Genomic DNA, 16,970 nt, shown 5'->3' on the forward strand with positions numbered 1-16,970 from the left:
CAAGTTAGTGCTGCTAGACCACTTTTTAAACCAGCTAAATGTTCTTTAAAAAACTGCCTGACCATCTTAATCTGGTATGATCTGTCAAAATGGTTTTATCAAGCTGGTTTGTGCTAGTAGACCATTTTGAACCAACTACTGTCCTAAAACAGCCATAACATCTTAAATTGGTATGATCTGTTTCCCAGAGAAGCTAATGATGGGTTTGAGGAATTGCTCTAATGACGTGTCATCAAATCCAGCATGTTATCTGAACTTTTCTTTTCTTTTTTTTCTACAGAGCCGAGGCCCTAAGCAGAGTGTGGCGTGTTCAAGTCCAGTGCCTGTGTTTGTGGATCAGGTGGAGCACGGCTCACTGGTCTCTCTAGATGCTCTGGACGTCATGTCTGAGTGCGACATGCCTATGGCCTTCACCCGAGGCTCCCGGTCTCGAGCCAGTTTGCCCGTGGTCCGCTCTACCAACCAGACCAAAGATCGCTCACTAGGTATACACATTGATATGCACATACTAAATAATATGTAAATACTAACAGTTCACAAAATCCATAGTTTGTTTCAATGTGATGTTTCAAGTGGTGTCCTGTTTTGTTATGTTTTCGATGGGGGGGGGGATCATTGCTTACTTCGGAAATTAATATATATATAATTGCTTAAGTTGGAAATATTTTGTTTTTAAACCAAGAAGGTGAGCCAGTGGATATCACATAAGCAACATGCAAAACTATGTCAGCGAACGTCTTAATTTTAGTCAATTCAATATGCAGAAAGCGAAAGTAAAAACAGAATGACGGAGTAATGACGGAGCTTTCTGACGCCAAATGATATTTTTGACAATACCTCATCAAGATCATTGTCTTTTGACGCAACCCAGTAAGGGGAGGTTATCTCGGGGCTGTCCGCTACACCAATGGGCTGCCTGTTATGTCATTTGGGTTGCTTGTTGAGCGAAGTGGCACTGAGAACATTATATTGCACACTCTTAGTGGTCTCAAACTCAATTCCTGGAGGGCCACAGCTCTGCAGAGTTTAGCTCCAACCAGCTCCAACTCAAACCTGCTTGGGAGTTTCTAGTAATCCTGAAGACCTTGATTAGCTGGATCACGTGTGTTCGATAAGGGTTGGAGCTAAACCGTTCATAGCCGTGGCCCTCCAGGAATTGAGTTTGAGAACAGTATTTTAATTTCTAAATGTAATAGGATTAGGGATTAGTTTAACGAATCTTTCGGTTTGTGATGCGTACCGAACCGGAAGCCTCGTACTGAATGGTTCAATACGAAAATGTGTATCTTCATTGTATATACTACTAAGGTGATATCTCTTCAGCGTGCAGCGCGATCAGGACAAACAACAATGCATAATATTAATAACTATGACTGGGACTGTCATATAGATAACATTATATTGAGAATACTATTATAATAAAACGCTGTGAATTTTAGTTTAGTTGCCGTGTTTCTGCACAATGTTGTGTGAAGAACGAGTCCTCAAAACTGTGTGTTAACAACAGTCGAATGTCTGACTTGACTCTTGGTAATGTATTTTGCCCGCCCCCAAACATATGATTTGACTATTAGTTGACTATCGGCAAGATTCGAAAATTCTGATTTGACTGTGAAAATCATTAGTCGTGGACACCCCTAAACTATACAATACACGTACAATATATTTTCCCCATTTAATTCAAACTTGCAAAGTTTGCAGCGGGGCCTGTCAAATTTTATTAATGATGGGTGTTCGATTTCTTGCGGAAATCTGCTGAGCTTTCCGTGGGTCTGTGAATGAGTGATCTCGCACCACTGCTTTACTTATTTCCCGTCTGCTGCTGAATGATTTAGTTGCAGAGTTAAAGCGTCTGTGGAAGTGTGTGTTTACTTAAGTTTGTCTGTCTGTCTCTTTTATTTAAGTTCAATGTCATAACAGCGATTTCAGCTCTGTCATTACCGCTTCATGTAATGGAAATATACAAGGCACCACAGCTGAAATTCATAGCCTGTACTTAACAGCGCACAGGCGTATATTACGGCACAGACTTGTGGACACACACAGAAACACACGGAAATAGAACTCTTTTGCCAGCACACACACACACACACATATTCACTAGCACACTCTGTATTCTCCCTACATCCAGATAGAATGACGGTCAAATATACACAGGCCTTGAAATGGGAGCCTTCTTTGGCTGCTCAGCTCTGATTGGTTGGTTTAAACAAGGACCAGATGGAAAGATAGTTATTGGGAGAAATCGTGTGTTCACTCAGACTATTCCCTCGAAATTCATCTGAGAAGATAGATGCAGAGAGACATGCAGAGAGAAACTAGATGTTGTTTAATCAGTAAGGAACACAAAGGCAAGGAAACGTGCATCTATTAGAGCGATTCAGCGTCGATCCGATTGCTGTAAGTCATCATTCATCTAGTTCAGCGGTATTTAGTTTCAGTCACTGTTAAAAGATGTCGTCTTAGGTTTGTTTAAGACCTTCTTTTGAAGTATAGGCTCTGGAATTAAAACTTTAATTTATTTATCTTTTACAGAAATGTATTTGTAACAAAAACTTTTTGCAATTTTGTCATTAAATTCAAATATGTAATATTTTATTCAGCTGCATGTTGATGTTTAGCCAGTAGTTTAATACTGTACCATTCATAATTGTTTACATCATTCGCAGATGCAGTGCATCATGGGATGTGCAGTTCATGACTTTGTATAAGATGTTAAGTATGCAGTCTTTTAATTGTTAATTTTTTTTTTTACATTTTCAAATGCATTTTAGATTCAAATCAAAGTTGGTCCTTCATTTTAAAGCTGTTTGTTATTATTTATTTATCCTTTTTTATTGTTGGATAAAACTATTAAACATCTTTGTTTAGAATTTAAAATAAAACTGAAACTAATATATATATGTATATATATATATATAAAATGATTTAAACAAATGAAAATGAGAAATGTTGCTTTGGTAACTAATTGAAATAAAATTTAAGTTTAAGCTGAACTACTAAAATTAGTACTGAAATAAAAGGAAACTAAAGCTAAGTAGAAATACAAAAAATGACAAAAAACATAACAAAATGCTTAAAATTTAACTAAAATTAAATCTGAAAATATAAAACATAAAAGCTAAATAGATATATTAATAAATAATATAATAGTATATAAATAATACTAAAATAATTTTCAGGTATTTCTCAAAATATGGTAGGTTACTGAAATCTTACTTGTGTCTTCAGCTGGACAACAAGACAGTGAATGATATAATTTGTTATTACAATAAATCATATTTTTCCACAGTATGAATGAATGATTGAAATGTCTAATGTGGTTGTATTAAAATTCAAACAATTAGAAGCTTTTGCCTCTGAGGGTTTTCAAGTTTGGCTAAGAGGGTTTGGATGTGATTGCGATGAAAGCAGTCATTCAGATGTGGCTTGGCGTTTTGCCCAAGGTGCTCGTCTGAATTATATGCTGTTGATTGTTTGATGCTCCGTAATTAGTTATTAATGCTGGTCATTATAGCGAAATTGTAGGGTAGTGTTTCAGAAACTGTTCCAAACCAAAGTGAGTTGAATGAAAAAAACAGCACTGAATGAAAAAACAGTGTGTTTAAAACAGTGGGAAACATTTGGGATCTCTCAATTTGATTTGATTCACAAAGTGACAATTCATTCTCTATTTAGAATAGATATATAGAATGCTTTGCAAACTGAGTGACAACAATTATGATATTATCACGCAACATTGGATCCATTTTCGAATGTTTTCACTGAGCTGCATTCATCTCCATGAAGGATACATGCATCACTTCATGTGGCTTATATAGCCAGACAGCACAAAAATAGATCTGCTTTTCTTTACGAGGGTATAAACATCCAATCAACATGCAGATCTGGTTTGGCTACATGAATGTTTGTACAGAGCAGAAAAGAGTGAAGTTACATTTGCGCAGAGAGCTAGAACCGTCGTCTTGTTTCTGTGTTTGGTTTCTGTTTGATTGACAGTTGCGTACTTACAACTGTAGGTTTGCAGACTGGTTTTCCAGGCATCAGCACGGTCTGTTTACAAGTACAGCAAACGTTCACATTCTCATTTATTTAGGAGTTGATGCAATTATGTGGGAGTTTGGTGGAGTACATTTTTGAGTGATCTATCCATGTATTTATTTAAATGTCTCTCTTTGTCTGTCCATCTGTCTGTTATATAATACACATTTCTTATATATGCGTTCATATAGTCCCTTGTGAACGAGAACTTCCTCCATCCATCCCAGAACATTCTACCACACCCTACTGCTCTCTCTCTCTCTCTCTCTCTCTCTCTCTCTCTCTCTCACCCACATGCTCTTCTCAGCAGATTTTACACACCCACACCCACAACTGGGTGGATGCCTCATAGAGTATCATGGAGGAAGAGATAGTTGGCTAATCGATATGTACAAATGCATGATGCATCAGTGCCATATCAGATATCATCTGATATTACAGGTGTATAATATCAGATGATATTAAAAGAGTGAAACTTTGAGTTTTAAAGCTGCAGTAGAGAACTTTTGAGGCTCTAACGTTAAAAAACATAACTGTTTGCGTCTTGCGGAAGAACATCGTAGCCGGAACTACTTCTCTCTGTTTATGTCTATGAAGAATCACAACGGTACTGGGTTACTCCGCCGCGGTACCCCCGAAGCAATCTAAAATAGTCCGAATATAAACACTTATTATAGGTGTACCCTAGTGATTCAGGACAAGCTAAAAACACGGTTTGGAAAATGGATTCATGGTGTACTCGCTTATTATGTTAATTTTTCTGCATTTTGAACACAAACAAAGTTACGGACCGCAGCTCTGATTGGTTATTTTTTACCGGGAGCGGATGACTTTCTGCAAATGGCAATAGGACCACTGGAAGGAGCCAGAGGAGCTTGATTTTTTCACAGATTATCTGTCTCATATTCTACTGTCAGGACATAATGACAGGTTTAAAAAATATGTAAAAAAAATATATTTTTACAAAAGTTCCCTACTGCAGCTTTAAGTGTTGTTTTTAATTTATTACAAAAAAACTACAGAACTTTAGTTGCATAGTTGCAAGTAGCTGCTCGAATGCTCGAATAATGCCTTGATCTTTTCTCACCCTGTTTCTATTCTCTGTTTTTTTGTTTTTTCAGGGGTGTTGTATCTGCAGTATGGAGATGACACAAAGCAGATACGCATGCCTAATGAGATAACAAGTGTAGATACAATCAGAGCTCTGTTCGTTAGTGCCTTCCCTCATCAGCTCAACATGAAGATGCTGGAGTCGCCCAGCACCGCCATCTATGTGAAAGACGAGACCAGGAACGTGTACTACGAGCTCACTGATGTCAGGTGAGTGTGTGAGCATGAGATTCAGCCTCCTTAAAGTTTCAACAGCTTACCATCTTCCTTCCTCATTCCACATGGCCTGCTTCCTCTAGTTCTGTGACATCACTTAACATAGGAAGTGACCTTCTCCGAGGTCCAAATGCTCCTCTGTTTCCTTTTCTCTTGCTTTTTCCTTGAGAACCAATTCAGTAATTGAATCTCACATGGATTCGTTTTACAGGAAATGTGCAGTAACAAGTGCTGAAAACGAATGAAAGCTCGTGCATACTCTCCCTTATGTTCTGCTTGTGGAATATAAAATGAAATATTTCGCAGAATGTTCATGCCGCTTTTTTTCCAAATTAAAAGACAAAACGAAAATGCTTGCTGAAAATGATGTCTCTGCCATGGCTTTCAAATCTTATTTGTGATACTAAGAACAGCATGACACTGAATAAATGGTGGCCGTCTTTTCATTTTGTGTGGGAGTTATTATCTTATATGAAACTAGAGCTGTGAAAATCTTTAGGAATATTTATTTGAAACAGTCTAGACTGTAAATAAGCCACCCTTGCTTGCATACACATGAACAGAGCATTATATTTTGAGTTATTTGAACCAAATTACTGTCTCATATACTTGCAAAATAACTGACTGTAAACCAATAAAGCTGACTGTCTATCATACATCACCCACCAGCACAGCTAATGCTAACATAACACTTATGTCACACTTCAAACAAACACTCCCACATGTCTTTCGCTCTCATTTTCTGGTCTTTCATCTGTCTCTTCACCCTCAGTCTACAAACACTTATGTCTACATTGCTTTCCTTACCGTATCTCTCTACCAATTTACAGAGTAAACACATTCTCAGAATCACATTTGAAAGTCCCCATCTAACAAGCGCTGGAGTTTTGTGACTTTTAGTCCATGTCTATGTGCTAAAAGTAGACCACTGAAAACAATGAAAAGATGAAAACAGTAATGTTGTGAAATATTATAAACATTTAAATAACTATTTTCCATTCAAAATGCTATTTATGTTTGTGATGGCAAAGCAAAACTTTCAGCTGTCCTTACTCCAGTTTTCAGCATCATGTGATCCTTCAGAAATCATTCTTATGTGCTGAATTCTTGCTCATGAAACTATTGTACATATTATAATCAATGTTGAAAAAGGGGGTTATTTTTCCAGTTTAACATTTATTTAAAATATAAACATTTTATAACATTCTATATAGCTCTAGTCACTTAATTTAATGCATCTGTGCTAAATAAAATATTAATTTTGAAGAAAATTCAGTTCCTCCCACCAAATCCAGTTTCAGCTCAGTTAATACATCAATATAAGAAAGAATCATACGACCGTCAAACGATTTAATGGTGTTTTTAAAGAACTTACCAATCAAAGCCAAGTTTATTCATCCACGTTGTTTCCTCAGATCTGACGAAACCGTAAATAGTGACTCATTCTCATACTGTCACATGTAGACAGAGGAGCAGTCCATCCTTGCCCTTTGATACGACTCCTTTTCTATCAAGGCTGTAAATCTGAATTACAGCCACATGACCACATATCAGACTTCACAAGAAAAGTGCTCACGTCACTTTACACAACTAGGTTTCACACGCAAACACATCATGAGCGATCCTGGTAGACAGAGACTTTAAAACATAAATGAACAAGCTTGGTTACTTAGTAGACAGTTAATGTTTTCGCTATATTAGTAAATCATTCTTGGACCTATACAGAGGATTGAAGTCTGGACATTAACGGACATCTCAGACATGGATCTCGTCTCGGAGAGCCGTAACTTCTCAACCCCATCTCCAGTTTGTCGCTCCAGCTCGCCTGTGTCTCTCAGTGAATCGCTTCATTCTCGCGATTCCTTTGACCTTTCCCGCTGTCACTCTCCGCTCTCACGTGTTGACATCTCGTCAGCCCTAGTGCACCCCGTTGTGGCAGAGCTGAGGGGCCGACCTTCCACGCACCGCGGCCGACCTCGTTCGGATGGTGACATTTGGTCTGAATATGTAACTGATGTGGATTTTTCCCAACACAGGAGCATCACGGATCACTCCTGCCTAAAAGTGTACCATAAAGATCCAGCGCACGCCTTCAGTCACGGAGCCCGGCCAAGCAATGGCGACGCAAGGGTGAGTGCCAACCTAGTGTGGACATTTTTGTTAATGAAGAAATCCTCTCTTTCAAAAACGAGATAGCTGCAGATGTAGCTTGACTGGATTTATACTTGGTCCTCATATTGTGAAATGTATAATTGTGATCTAAATGCTTCAGACTTCCATGTTGCAAGTCAGAACAGATACATAGTACTCAAGTAGAGCAGGAGATAAAAGAGAATATGTAATAATTTTTGGAGTTTGGTGCAGTGGAGAGCTCTTGTTGGCTGGTTTTTGTTAAGGATGGGTCTGGATAGTTGACAAGTCACCTAAAAACTGACTTGTGAGGTTCACTAGTCTAGCTACGATACTGTTTAAAGGTTTGGGGTTAGTAAGATTTGTAAATGTTTGGAAAAAAAGTATTTTATGCTCGCCATGGCTTATTTGATCAATAAAACAGTAATATTTTTCAGTATCGGTTCATACCAATAAATAACAATCCCTTATATTGACCAATGACCAATGTGATTCCCAAAATACAGTATATCATATTAACAATCATGTGTTTGATAGACACGACCCTAAGCGAGCATAAGGATAGAGTGCCTCACTACTTATTCAAACAGACCATTAACTACATGATTTTGAAAGTATGCTCTTTTGCAAATCTTCTGTAATGCCCACTTATTGCCACTTATATTTTTTGGCATGCTCAGAAGAAAGAATGAACTGAGGGCATTATTTAAATAACAAGTCCCTTCTCGGCCTCCAGTTTTCTGTTCGGCCGTCTCCAGGGGTCCCTCTGCTCTTCACAGTTAGAGTTACCCCCACCCCGGTTACCCCATTCCAATCCTTTCATGTCCGTCTTTGTCCCCCGGGCCTAATTTCAGGGGGATTGGATCAGGATTGAAGCAGAATTGGTGGAAGCACTGAATAGAAAGCAAAGGCTTTTTCCTCGTTCCTTTTCCTCCCATAATCCCTTCTAATCTCTTGCCATGCCGCCTGTGTTTGTTTGGCGGTGATGCAATGGAAATTAGATTGCAAGGCTTTCATTTTCTCTGTGTGTTTCCCCAAATTTAACAAGGTAGCCCCAGACTTTTGTCTGTGGTAATCCCCGGCCTGGCTTTGACCAACTCACACAGCTAATATGCATTTGATTAGGGCTTTGGACGCTGCCATAAGAGCCCTTAAGGGAAGTTGTAGAAGTTCCAGGAAGTGAAGGACTTTACTCTTTACCATATTTTGTTTGATTTTTGTTTTAAGGCTCTTATTAACATTTCAAGTCGCTTTCAAAAGTATGCTTGCAAAGCTAGAAGTTAAAAGGCTTATTGTTTTTGTCACATGTCCATGTCTAAGTGGATTAGAGTATGTTGTGTGATGATTTACGGTTGTATACGTACACACAAGAGAGAGAGAGAGAGAAAGAGAGAGAGAGAGAGAAAGAGAAGGAATACAAAAGATAGAAACTATAATCTGTTCTCTGACAAGAGAGCGAGAACAAGTTGTACAGACGATTGCCAAAGTTCACAGAAACAGTGTCAGGGTTTGTCATTATGGCAGTTTACAGAGAAGTCAAGATAAATTAAAAGTACAGCTCTTTTGGCATTATGACTGAGCTTTGTATTTTAGTCACACAAATGTGTGACTGTGCAAGTGTTTGGTGTTGGGTTGTCCTTTAGTTTAGTTAAAAATTAGATCAATAGGAACACATGTAACAAGTCAAGAAAAGTCTTATCAGCAAGAAACTGTAACAGACTTTACACCAGAGCTGTGTTGTTGTGAGGAGCTTCCTGATCACTATTAAAAATCCTGTTCCACCTTCAAGAGGTTATTGCATAACAGCTATCAAGGCTTCAAGTTTTGTGCAAGCTCTCACATGCTTCACCATGTGACCGACACGGATCATAGGTTTGACGCCCAGCTAATATAGCGTGTGTCTGCATAAACAGCAGCCACTTTGCACGCATAGGATATAAAATAAGACTTGAAGAATATAATATATGTATATTTGTTAAAAAAATCAAAAGACTTGAAGAATATAATATATGTATATTTGTGAAAAAAAAACAAATGTGAAATAAGGTGTTTAACTGTCAGAAAATAATTAACAGTTTTGGAGAGATGTCTAAATGCATCTGTACATTATTTCAGTAGAGTATTTGAAGAAAAATGACACTTTAATTATCGGATTATTAAGGTCAAGACTGAAGCAGGTGATTAATGCATTAAAGACTATACTTTTCAGACAGTAGCTCTTAAATCATTTTAAAGCATTGTATTATGCTGTAATTTGTGACATCAAAGTTGACTATATTTATGGAATTATTTGTTTGTGTGATGTTAATTTTATGGGAATATCTTGAAACTTGACCGTGCATATGACTTCAATCTCTCGTCATCCAATTAAAAAGCAGGAAATCTAAAACGTAGCACTTTCATGTCACATGAGAATCATTCCGCTCTTTCTATCTTCCCCCTCTTTGGAAAAAGGAAACATTTGATATTAACACACAGCAGTGGACGTTCATAAACAGTGGTCCTTGTGGGCATGAAACCTGAGCGTAAATCAGTATGCCAATGAAAACTTTTTTAGAACTTAATTGTTTGTTGATATGTAAAATAAGATGGTTTATTGACTCATCTTTGTCAGGCATGATAGGCTAAATGACATATAGTATAAATATGCAAAGAAATCCGGTAGGGGGAATTGCATGCTAAATCTCCTAGTCTAATTGTGTTTGGTTAAGTAATTCAAATAATTAGAGCTTGATTTGAAGCCAGAACACACATATGATGAAGACAATGTTCAAACAGACACGCTGATGTTTTGACCGCAGTTGCTATTGTAACTGTCAGGGGACAAGAGCGCCATTATGCTTTCTTCCAGAGTTTATACTGAAGTACACTTACACACATATGTGAATGAACAAACACAATCACACAGAAACACATAATCAGGCCTTCTCAGTTCAAGAAGGCATGGAGATACTCAGACAGGTTTAACAGACTAATGAAATGAGCCCTGCACCTGTTCAAACACACTGTTTCTGTGTGTGTCTGGGTCAGAGAGAGAGGAAGAAAGAGTCTTGATCACTGGCGTAGCTTCCTGTTGAAACTTTAGGCCAAAAACATACATTGAATGAACTGCAGCAGAGTGAAAATGTATTTCATTCACTGAAAAAAATTAAAAAAGATTTGCTGAAATCTGTTGTTTAACTTTATAATATACTGAATAAAATTAAAAGTCACATGACTAATCAGAGTTCATGACAAGTAGCTTTTCCACAAGTTGAGATAAATACGAATATATAGATTTATTTCCGAATATATTTCATTCACACAAATACAAAACGGCATCATGGGAACACAAATGACACTAAGTTGATGCAATAAACATTAACTTAGCAATATTAGATTAAAAGCCTAATTACATAAGTGGTCATAAAAAGTGTAACTTTGTCAGTTTATGGTTTCCACTGTTAATTATAAGATGCCATTGTAAATTTAACAGTATTTTACTGTAGAACATGAAATGTCACATTCGATATATATTATAGCTTTTCACCGTATTGTAAGGAAACGTGTCTTTAACCAAAATTTTTTACCGCAGCAGTTTTATAGTCTTTTACCATTAAAATTCAGAGATCATTTGAATGTGTATTTTTTATGTGACACAAGTGTCTGTGTGTTGAAAATCCAGCCGTTCATTTAATTAAAGTGATTTAACGAGATTGGTTTAACAGTAGTGCACAAATCCAGATCTGAATCTCTGTATATGTACCTACACACACACACACACGTCTAAGCTCATACGCATGCATCTGTGTGTGTGTCTCAGTACCAGTCTGTTAAAACAGCAAGCGGATTAATGTGCAGCGTGACTGACCACAGCTTACAGACGACAGTTAATTTGAAACAGACCCATAAAAACCAATGCAGTCTGCTGAATTCTGCATGAACGTATGGTCAGACTAGTCTCTGTTGACTCTCTGCATGAAGTTTGGTCCAGTTTGCAGAACATTCTGGCCAAAAGCTGCCTAAAGTTTTGCATTTCTGGATGTTTTTGGGGGTGATCCAATATCGATCATCTCACAGGTCTGTGTCAAGAATAATGGCATCTTTTTCCTACCCTTAAACTTTCTGGTCGTAGGTTGTAACAAGGCCTTGTGGCCATTTATCTAAGAAAGAGAATGAGCAGAAAATAAGTGGAAAAGGGGGCATCAGAATTTGCCTTTAATCCCTCTTGGACCAAATTCAAACCAAATGTTCTCATTCCATCATCTTTTGATTTCTTTATTTATCACAGGTTTAATGTTTCATGTCAGCCTTCCTCCAGCAAATCCTCTACCTTTTAAGGTAATGCACAGAGAAAATGAAGAGATGAGAATCTGGAGAGGTTGAGACAGGCAAGAACTTTCATGTTATTCAGACAGTGTTGCTCAGGTAACATCTGGAGGTGATTCCTATGCCTTCCACTGTACCAAACTCCAAAAAAAATCTGCTCTCTGCTCTCTATACATATTACATTGTGCCGTTAATTTTAATAAGCCAGTGCTCCATTAGTGCTAAAACTTTTTACTGTACTGTAGTTTTGCAGGTAGGTCTCTTGAAGCATTTTGGAGATTTCGGTTGCCACAGTTGTTGTGGATTTAGTCTGTCTCAAGTTTGTTCACGTCATCGCAAACAGACTGGATGATGATGAGATCTGATCTCTGTTTGGAGCACTGTTGTCAGATTTGTGCATGCAAAAATCTCACTGGGTTACTATAATTAATAGCAAAAGGAATTGATATTTCCTACTGACACACTACAGCAAAAGATATAAATAACTAGTTTTTCGAAAAAGTTAATGGCCTAAGACTTTTGCACAGTATTCTGCATATATATAGTTTTTACAAAAATATTAAGCAGCTCAACTGTTTTCAGCATTGACCACCAGAATCAGCATATTGGAATGGTTTATGAAGGTTCAAATGACACTTAAGACTGGAGAGACGTATAGCTGCAGAGATAATTACATTTAATACATGACTATTGCAAATATGTTAAATTAGAAAACGGTTCATTTAAATGGTTGCATTTCATAATATTGATGTTCATAATGTATTTTTGCTCCGATAAAGGCAGTCTTGGTGAACATAATACTAGAGAGATGGCAGGAAATGCGGAAAATGATATTGAATATTTTTCAGTCTTTAGATGATTGAAGTGGTAAAGTGGTAAGTGAATTGCATATTTATTCATAGGATTCACCAGCAAGGTGTTTATGATGTTGTAAAAATAGCATTCTGGTGTCCTGAGGCACATAAAGACTTGTACCTCTCACCTGTTCTGGGTGTAGCCTGAACGCTGACTCACCCCCAGCACAATGCTCTCATTGTTTGAGACTCAGAGGAGCAGGGCAATGTTTCGAACCAAGGAACATCCTTCTGTCGTCTTTCCATTATTTTACAAAGCTCTTTTGGCTTAAAGGCTTGTTCTTGTCTGTTTCTTCTCTATGTCTCTGCTTTGTTTGTTTTCTATTTTTGGATGATGCAGACATATTCAGAAAAAAATGCTTTGCTGTCTACTGCCCTCAAAGACAGCTGCCTTCTAAGGTGCATTCTAATTAAAATGGAACCTGATTTGATTTGGTACTATTGCTTTAAATGAGTTACTGGTTTAAAAAAGGCTTTGTGCTAAAAACAAAAAATTGTGCCGGAGGTGATGGAAAAGTCTGAATGACTGCTTTGTTTCGCTGTCATTTTTACGTACCGAAAAAAGAACACATTTAGTTTCACTCTAAACCAGTTTTTCTCATAATTCTGTTCATCTGTCAAGTCATATGTTTTTTCCTGTTGCTCCTCATTGCTTAGTCTGGAGCCGAAAACATCTGAGTTTGTCTGTCTAGTATCCTCAGGCGTGAAGTTCTGCATTCTGAAGTGCACTGATCGGAAATCTTTCAGACACTTAGGTCATATCTGAAATCTCTGCGACCTGTTCTTTTATTTTCTGTTGCATGCAGTTATCAGTTGCAAATACAACGTTTAAAGTGGTCCTTAAAAATTCCTGTCTCCATCTGTTATGTTTACCACTTGCTATTTCTGAATGAAATCTTTTGTTTCTAGTAGATTGCGGTAAACCAGGAGCATTGCTTTATGGATGCAGACTCTGTTTAAAGCAATACTATATCCACTTATGCCTTTTAATTACATTGTGGGATGTATATGAACCATGACCACCTATGTCTCAGTGCACACACGCACATACTTGCACAGTTCTTCCAAAATATGAACTTGCATCTGAAGTGTGTTAGTCTGATTAGTCTACTCTGAGAGACCTTCTTGGGTGGTCAAGTCAAATCAGGCTGCCCATGTGTGCTGGCAATGAATACCATGATCACTCAGTGTTTCTTTCTTTGACTTCTTTCAGACCTTTTTCACATGTGAGATGGAAATGTAACACTTCTTTCTCACTGTGATGAATGAACAGAAAAGCCTTTAGACTAAACTAGAGCATTGAAGATCACATGGAGCTTTTTTATTGTTCAGTGTTGTAATTGTTATTTGAAATACTAAAACTGTTGGAAAATAATTTTTGCTTGATGAAATAAAGCTGAAATAAAATCTAAATATTAGATGAAAAACTTCAATGAAAATGGGAAATGTTGCCCGTCAACTTTCTGAAATTAGAAAAGTTAAAAAAGTTTACTCTGAAATGACCGAAACTGAAACAAAAACTAATTTAAGCTAAATAGAAATATTCAAAAACAAAAGCTAAAAAGCCATATAACAAAATTGCTAAAATTAAAATGAAAACGGAACTTTTTAAAATAAAAGAGCTCAAAATCTTATTAACTCAAAATATTAATAAATGTAAGTAATACTAAAATAACAATGGTATTGCTATTTATGTTTAACATGCAAAGTGTATTTTGGAGTATTTAAGTATTTTTAGTGGGTTTTATTCTCTATTTTTAGAGAAAACATAATGGATGTAAATGTAGAAATATATTAACATATATTGTTTTCATTTTATTTTATTTTTGCTGCATAAGCAAATTACCAAATACAGGGTATGTTACCAAATACAAATAACTTTTTCTGTTAGCATCACATATTAGAATAGAATGCGTTATGTGTAATTCAAAAATATCTTTATTTTATTTTATTTTTTAATCTTAAATCAGGCTTAAGCTGGCTAAAAGACCAACTTTGACCAGCAGACCTAGGCTGGTTTATAAGTTGTTTTAATACAACTGTATTTCTTATGTTTGAAATATTTTCTCTCTTTTAATGTGAAACCTTATGTCCTTTTTTCTCTCATTCAGGTTCACAGGGAGATGATGTATGCTGGACCGAGTGGTCATCCTCTCCGCCAGCCCCCGATGGGTCCTCCTCCACCCCATATGCAGGGCTCCATGTCCCCTACCACACCTCATGCGATGCCCCCCTCCCCATCCCGTATTCCCTTCGGGCCACGCACCTCAGGAGGTGGGGTTGCCACGGTGCCACGTGAACGAGCAGGACACACACTCCCCGCCCCCGCTCGTGCATCCTCCCCCTGCCCAAGCGCAATCCTCGAGCGGCGTGATGTCAAACCTGACGAAGACATAGCTGCAAAGAGCATGTCGCTGCCCGCCCGAGCCGAAAGTCATTATGCTGACCCCTATATGTTACATCACCATGCCCCGCCCCCTGACACAGTAGACCACGCCTACCACCGTGCCGCCATGCGCTCGTACAGTAACCCCGGCGTTCCCATAGAGCCCACGGACCATCCTTCACTCTTCCGACAGAAAAGCAGGAAGTACACAGATAGCCAGCTACCCATGCTAGGCTCCAAAACCCCTCCCCCTTCCCCACACCGGATGGGCGAGATGCGAGTGATGGACATTCACACAGTCCAACCGCAAAGTTCCATGACTCTTGAAAGGGCATCACCTATCAGACAATCATTTAGGAAGGAGGCTCCTCTTGCTATGGATACCATGGTAAAGGCAAGGGGTGGCATGGGGTCCCCGGCCACCCCTGATCTTCAGGTTCACAATCCTCTTGCCCCCTCACCAGACCCTCAGACACGGTAAGTCATCATTACGAGTAAACGAGAATACTGAAGCATGAAAATAACTAACTTTCCATCTAAAACATCCCAGTATACACCAGCATCCATGTTTATATTCTAACTCTTCATCAGTTTATTGTCTTCCACTGCATCATGGCATTCCCTAACTGCATCCAAAACACATCAACAATGTCTTGTTTAAGTACTAGCAGCTTTTATTTGATGTACGTGTTAACGTTTAAATGGAAATGTAATGTTTATTTACAATGATCATAAGTGTTCACTTAATCAACAATGGCAAATATAGATATATACTGTATATTGAAAGTTACTGTATCAATAGGCAGTGCAGAACCAATAAATAGAAGCTCAATAGCCTATTCGAGTATGTTACATTTATAATGTTTACCCTTGAAACTGGTATCAAATTTTATACTGGCATTGTCCCTCATTACTGGTGGTATAAAAAAACGTATAAGCAAGCTATATATTGACTTTATATAGACTACACAAATGTTTCCGTTTTATTCGACTTCCTCACTTTCTAAGAGGACATTTCTCAGAGCCCACCACGAATGAGATGAGGATGAGAAAACAAATGCGTCTGAGGTACTGTACAAATACATCTTCTGATGCTACTGGACACATCTTCAGTGATGTTCCTGGACTCATTGGGTGTTTTGGGTCTTTCAACATCATACATCCTCATCCAGGCGACCCAGCTGTGGTTCATCAGACCACAGCTTGTGTCCATTTGGCAAATCTAGCTACCCTTCCTCCATGGATCTCCTCTCTTTAGCCATAGCCATCTTGAGGCTTTCTCTGCCGCTTCGCTGGTGTTGCGGATGGCTCTTCTCCTCCTCACCCCATCTATACCTAACAAGCTGAAGGCTCTGGCCAGGGATCGGGCTATAAAGCCCCTGCATCCTACCTCAATTGGGAGACACCTAGCTCTCCATCTGGCTTATCTACACTCGCTGACCAGTCCCTCGTACTTGGTGAACTTCCTCTCAAAGGCCTCTTCCAAGCGGTCTTCCCAGGGGACTGTAAGCTCCAATAGAATTACTTGTTTGGTGGACTCGGACAAGAGAACAATATCGGGTCTTAAGGTGGTGATCACAACGTGGTTGGGGAACTTGAGTTGCTGCTCCAAGTCCACTAACAGTTGCCAGTCCCTCGCAGTGGCCAAGATACCTCCAGATGTTTTTGCGGCTGGTTTTGGCAGCTCTCCAGCTCTGACAAAGGCAATGGCTTGCTTGGAGGGTCGGGAGCGCTTGGCCCACTTGACTCCTGTAGCAATGGCTTCCGCAATGGCCTTCAGTACCTGCTCATGCCTCCACCTGTACCTTCCCTCTCCCAGTGCCTTTGAGCAGCAACTCAAAATGTGCTCTAGGGTTACACGCTTGGAGCACAGTGAGCATGCTGGAGACTCCACTTTGCCCCATATGTGAAGGTTTGATGGACTG

General features: G+C 38.5%; 1 protein-coding gene across 12 annotated transcripts in view; it reads left to right on the plus strand.

Moving 5' to 3' along the window:
* The window catches only part of si:ch211-285f17.1 (sickle tail protein homolog), a 131,385-nt gene that overhangs the window by 94,769 nt on the left and 19,646 nt on the right, over window positions 1-16,970 (plus strand). For 11 of the 12 annotated variants that reach the window (XM_052595708.1, XM_052595700.1, XM_052595707.1 and 8 more), the window contains 4 exons: window positions 281-485; window positions 5,163-5,361; window positions 7,404-7,497; window positions 14,771-15,522. In XM_052595708.1, the coding sequence (XP_052451668.1) occupies window positions 281-485; window positions 5,163-5,361; window positions 7,404-7,497; window positions 14,771-15,522 (1,250 nt within the window). Of the gene's footprint in view, window positions 1-280; window positions 486-2,382; window positions 2,401-5,162; window positions 5,362-7,403; window positions 7,498-14,770; window positions 15,523-16,970 lie in introns of those variants that run through there. The other variant, XM_052595704.1, reaches the window with a different exon arrangement.

This window comes from Carassius gibelio, chromosome B24, assembly GCF_023724105.1.
Source record: "Carassius gibelio isolate Cgi1373 ecotype wild population from Czech Republic chromosome B24, carGib1.2-hapl.c, whole genome shotgun sequence".
NCBI lineage: Eukaryota > Metazoa > Chordata > Actinopteri > Cypriniformes > Cyprinidae > Carassius > Carassius gibelio.